The 6,169-nt window shown below is 42.3% G+C and overlaps 1 protein-coding gene across 4 annotated transcripts in view; it reads left to right on the top strand.

The window, feature by feature from the left end:
- LOC111875518 (transcription factor HES-1-A) overlaps positions 1 to 2,782 on the top strand; it is a 37,974-nt gene extending 35,192 nt beyond the window's left edge. For all 4 annotated transcript variants that reach the window (XM_023871833.2, XM_023871834.2, XM_033755847.1 and 1 more), the window contains exons 2-3: positions 323 to 424; positions 1,646 to 2,782. In XM_023871833.2, the coding sequence (XP_023727601.1) occupies positions 338 to 424; positions 1,646 to 2,488 (930 nt within the window). In that variant the 5' untranslated portion in view covers positions 323 to 337 and the 3' untranslated portion in view covers positions 2,489 to 2,782. The remainder of the gene's footprint in view (positions 1 to 322; positions 425 to 1,645) is intronic.
- The last annotated feature ends 3,387 nt before the right edge of the window (positions 2,783 to 6,169 follow it).

Raw genomic sequence — 6,169 nt, 5'->3', positions numbered from 1 at the left:
AAAAAAAAAAGATATGTGGAAAACCGAAATTATCTTCGTCCATTGCTAGATTTGTTAGAAATTTTTGTTTCTTAAGTATTTCACCAGGGAAAGGCATGCCAGATTTTATACTTCTTAATGAAAATTTTGGGAAACCGGTAATGGTTTAAGGTAATACCCCGGTATTTCTTATAGTTCACGAAAAAACTGCTATATTAACGTGACATATATGTTCTCTAGCCAGTTACTTAGACGTGAATGGAATGTTACAGAGAGCTCGTTGTGTAATACAACCATAACAGCAATTACTCGCATTTGATCCTGATTAATGCGTTGTTCGCAGATTCGCAAGCCACTGATGGAGAAGAAGAGACGGGCGAGGATGAACCAGAGTCTGAACGAACTCAAACAACTGCTCCTGGATGGAAATACCAGCAAGAAAGAGGTATATTTAATTTGTGTAACAACTGTGGCGATTACAGTTGGTTGCGACTCGTGGATTTGTCATCAGAAGGCTTATCCCGCACCGCATATCACAGTTTATTTCCTAATATACTCTATTTACTGAGATAAGGGCAAGCTTGTAGGTCATCACTGTTGTCTGGGATGTGATACCGTGAAGAATGGTAGATTCTTACTTGACTTTAGGAGGAATGTGCTGCCTCCACCTTCACAGTAGTACTTTCCTCCGAAACGTCGACAAATATCAGATTATACAGTGTCGTATACCATAAGGCAGTAATTTTCAAGGTTACCGTAAGGAAAACGAGAAATCTCACATCGCCCTATCCGTGTATAGTATTTTCACTCTTAAACTTGAAATAAAGTTATGCCCGTGCATAGGCTGCGCCATAGATCAAGCGGTTAGTCGCTGACTTCCCACCGCGGCGGCCCGGGTTCGATCTCGGGTCTGGTCAAGTGGGATTTGTGGTGGACAAATTGGCGCTGGGACAGGTTTTCTCCGAGTACTTCGGGTTTCTCTGCCAATATTCATTCCACCAAATTCTCCATCATCATAATCACCCGGGGCAGGCTACAATAGGCTAATCAGTGGCCGCCGTGCCGAGTGGACCCAGTTGGACTCCTCCCCCCACAAAGCAAATTAAAAAAAAAATTACGTCTGTCTATTTGTTAGCTATTCAACAATACACAGTTTCTTCTTCGTTTTCTCCAACTCATGCATAAGCATTTCACAAGTTTTGGTTTCATAGAGGGTAGTCATTATTTACTAACCTGTGTTCGTACTATTAGCTTTTAAATTGATTTGTTTTTTTAACAACTTTGTCATACGCACTTTTCCGGAAACAAAATGCTCACACATCGACCAGACCACTATTATTCTGGACTTCATCCATTGCCTTGTTTCTTCAAAACCAAAATATTCTGAACATGTTTCTGCTTCTGTCTTCAGGTGACTGAGGTACAGGTTGTTCCGCCAGACGACTATGACTGGTTCCCTGTAACGAACCCCAATGGGGTAGGAAGTATCCTCCTCTATACCGCTGATGACGCAAACAGAACTAGTTTCCGAAATGTTGTGGTTTCGAAACAACCCAAGACAATGACCTAGGTCCAAAATATTACCCTAATTATGGTTATACACCATCGTCAGATATGTATTGACGAACGATTTTGTATTTTACAATCATTTTTTCTCTTTATACAGAATTCGAGACCAACCAAACTGGAGAAGGCCGATATCTTGGAAATGGCTGTTCAGCATTTGCAACGCCTCCACGAGCAGCAGAAACAACAGAAAGAACAATGCTTGCAACAACAATGGGCGCCTTCGAAACCTGGAGATACATCATCATTAGAACAGCAGGAGAAAAAACATACTCAAGAATGGCTAGAAACTTACATATCCACGAACAAAATTCAGGTGAAACGTAATTTTGAACAACTAGAAGACCGTATCTCACTTAAACGACACAGGTCTTTGTCGGGAGCACCAGATACAGTTTATATGTGTCAGAAACAATCCAAACAAACGGCGACAACAAAAACAACACAACGAAGTGTGTCATCTTGCATGCAGAAAACGTATTATGAAGGCTCCGCAAGTCCAAAATTCCGTGCAGGATTCAAAGCGTGCGCGCGAGAAGCACGAGAAATCCTTAACAATTTTGATGATGTGGACCCAGCTGTTAGTGATAGGTTAGCGGACCACCTGGCATCGTGTCTCGACTCTCTAGAAAATAAGAATGACGTAACGAGCAGTTGCAGCGATCAGCAGGTTGCAGACAGCACACAGAACACCGCGCCAGAAGTCCGGGTGTTCCCTTCGGCGTCGCCTTCTGCCCTCATTCAAACTTCGACAGGATTTACACTACTGCCCACAAAATTACCAAATGGGGATCTTGCCTTTGTCATTCCTGCTGGGATTAAGCAGAGTGTAACATCTCGTCTGAGTAATGAGTATGCTAGGAATTATAACCCAGACTGTGGAATTCAGTGTATTGAGGAAAGCAAGCATTTGCAAGAAGGCGAGGTATGGAGACCGTGGTGAGAGAAATACTTCCTGGAGTAAACATGACCTGTGATAACCATCAAAATGATACTTGTTTACAGTTTACAGAAGTTTACAGAAGTGACTGTGGTTCCAAATAAGTAACTGTAGAAATACAGAAGTACAAATTGTATTGTATTACTGTACAAGAAGCAAGTGATAATTCAGCCAGACGGAACTTTAATTAGAATAATGGTTACATTCTTACAGTGTAGTTCTTGAATGGACATGGTATTCACTTTGTAGGATTTGAGGCTTTCACGGCGGTGACTATGAAGAAAGCAGTCTTCTGGGATTTGGCACCGTGTATATGTGGTGTTAACCGACGTTTCGGAGGAACGTATCGCCCCCATCTTCAGGGTAGAAGAAAAAGTATAAGAAATCTGCAAGCGACAACACCGTGAGAAACTGGGGGCGATACGTTCCTCCGAAACGTCGGTTAACACCACATATACACGGTGCCAAATCCCAGAAGACTGCTTTCTTCATGGTATTCACTTGTTCTGCAATAAATGTTTTAATCCGTGACATGAAAATATAAAATGTTATTGAATAAATTTAACTTTGTCAATTTCTGGAAATAACAAGGCGTCAAATCGAAAGTCAACGGCCTCCGTGTTGCTACAGGAGATACCCCTCGGGAAATGTTACAAAAACATGAATTTCATAATTGTTATTCCGAAGAACTGAGGTGCCTATACAGCTCATCAGTAGTGCACTAAAATAACCTATTTTCCTAAAAAGAGAGACTTCAGTTTTACGTGAGTCATTTCCTTGATTCACATAAGCAAATGATAAATTTATTCAGTGTCGGGATAGCGACTGCCTACGGGCTGGACGACCGAGGGATCGGAGTTCGAGTCCCGGGGAGGGGGAAGAATTTTCTCTTCTCGAAGTCTTCCAGACTGGCTCTGGGGTCCACCCAACCTCCTATCCAATGGGTACCGAGGGCTCTTTCCCCAGGAGTAAAGCTGCAGGGACGTGAAGCTGACTACTCACTTCCAACTAGTGTCAAGGTCAAGAAAATGTGGACCTATAATATCCACTCCACGCCTTCATGGCGCAGTGCTTAATTAGTGGAGCAAAGGGACAAATTTACCTCGTCTTGTACACATAGACGCAGTAAGTAAAGTAAAAAAAAGTAAAGCTATCCCTGTACCAGGCCGTGAAGGCCCATAGGTTTGTGAGACGTTGAGGGTCCAACATTATCTAGACAATCGGCTCACAGATGGCGGTAAGGTTGTCAGCCTTACGCGCCGGTCGCGCTTTACTCCCCAGGAAAATTATTTAATTAGTTCCTGGTACTCATTTCTGTTAGAGGCTGAGTGAACCCCAGGGCCATAGTGCGGCTGGAAGGATTAGGTCAATTTAAAAAAATCCAATGACCTCATCGGGACTTGAACCCGCGACCTTCCGGCTTGTAGCATAGCCCCTTAATCACTACGCTACCTGCACATAGAAGCAGTGCAAATTTAAACTTCATTTCAGTCGTTGACGTAAATTCAGAGATTAAGGGATTTTGAAGACGATATCTTATATTGAATCAATGTTACTTCAAGGCAGACACTTCGCATTCCAATTTCTTTATCGGGCGGCTAATATCTCTTCTTCTTCTTCTTCTTCTTCTTCTGCGTGTATAATAAATTACATTTTGTGTATTTTCATATCGATGCAGATTTCACAGACTCCGGTTCTATTTTCCTTCATGTCAGTCTTCCATTCAGTACAGGTCTGCAGTAGTTGTTACTGCACGTACACTTACTACTTAAGCTGCACTTAGCTATAAGCGGAAAATTTGGATGTTTAATGTGGATATTCTATCAGTTTGGTCATCAGTTCGTCATCTGTGACCTAGTTTCGACAGGGCTCTCTTCAGGTAAGGTTTACATTGTCACAGATATGAATAACTCAGTTTGGAGTTACCAAGAATAAAATTCAGGAGGCTTTATTGTGAGTCGATAAGAGCATAAACGAACATGAGGAAGCTCTGACATAATGCGATGCCTTACTATATTACTTAAGGATGCCGAACCGATTGACGAGTTCATTCATTTTCGATTACAGTTGTATAACGCATTATGACAAGAGAGGATATAGGAAGGAGGCAGTCATAGATCACATCCCAGAATATTCAAGGAAACACTAAGGAGTACCACGAAAACCTTCCGTCTGTGCGGTAGATTTCTCGGTCAGAATTAGAATTTTCAGAATAAAGGCACACGCCTTACCGCTCAGCAGATGTGAGTGATGGAAAATATCACGGAGATGTCAGGAGTAGATGCTTCAATCCGAAATATACCGAAATTCCAGTCACCAGATCCAACCGTAAGATCGAACAGTACTGATCACCCTTCTGACCGCACACACACACACACACACACACACACACACACACACACACATATCCCGTGTGCACTGATGTAATCACGCGGTTTCTCTTCCCGCACCCCGGACACTAAGAAATTTCGACTCTACTGGGTTTGCTGTGGTTCTAGAATTCATGAATGATTTTTTTATTATTTCTGATGCGTCTGTATGACGCAAACATTTTTCTGTTGTATATAATTCTTATGGGGGCACGCGGTAGCGTAGTTGGTTGAGGGGCTATGCTACAAGCCGGAAGGTCGCGGGTTCAAGTCCCGATGAGGTCATTGGATCTTTTTCAGTTGACCTAGTCCTTCCAGCCGCACTATGGCCCTGGGGTTTACTCAGCCTCTAACAGAAATGAGTACCAGGAACTAATTAAATAATATTCCTGGGGAGTAAAGCGCGGCCGGCGCGTAAGGCTGACAACCTTATCGCCATCTTTGAGCCGATTGTCTAGATAATGTGGGACCCTCAAGTCTCACGACCCTGTGGACCTTCATGGCCTGGTACAGGGATAGCTTTACTTTTTTACTTTTTTTATATAATTCTTATATTTTTACGAACAGCATAAAATACACTAATAATATCAGCTAATATCTGTCCAAATATTGTGTTTCTGGACATTATCCATCGTCCTGTTTCTATCTAAAAACACCGTCCTGCTTATATTTCGAAACAGTGTTTCGGAGACTAGATTATGTCTCCGTCTTCAGATAAAACCTAATCAGTTGGACCGAATCGATGGAGCTAGTCCGTATCTTGGGAGAATTCAGTCTCCGACACGTTGTGTTTTCAATTATAAACAGGACTGTGTTTTTAAACAAAATCAGGATGGATGGATAATGTCCAGAAACATAATATTTGTACTAATGTACCACTGTCAGAAACTTTTAGAGCTTAATGTTTGTCCGCTAATTTATTTTGGTTTTCATCCGAATATTATGCCTACATGAAGCGAAATTTATCGGCCCACTATACAGAATATTCCAAAAAAATGCCTCTCATTTCACATCTTTTGTTCAACTGTCTGTGACTGGAAAGAATTATTAAACTGCCATGTGCAAGTTTACAGCGTTAACGCTGTACCGCTACATGAAGGAAGCGCACGCCAACAAATCCAACTCCAGGGGGCAGGTCCGAATAATAGTAGTGTAGTTATTTCTTTCATCCATTCATCCATCAATGGCCCTACACCCCTTTGTTGGGCCCTGGCCTCTTCTTCAGTTTCGTAATCTTTTGCACAGACGGTAGGGCTCCTTGGACGAGTGAGCAGCACGTCTCAAGGCCACTGCCTACATACAGGACAACATAAAC

The sequence above is a fragment of the Cryptotermes secundus genome, unplaced genomic scaffold, assembly GCF_002891405.2.
Source record: "Cryptotermes secundus unplaced genomic scaffold, Csec_1.0 scaffold468, whole genome shotgun sequence".
NCBI lineage: Eukaryota > Metazoa > Arthropoda > Insecta > Blattodea > Kalotermitidae > Cryptotermes > Cryptotermes secundus.
This window is presented reverse-complemented; position numbering and strand designations above follow the sequence as displayed.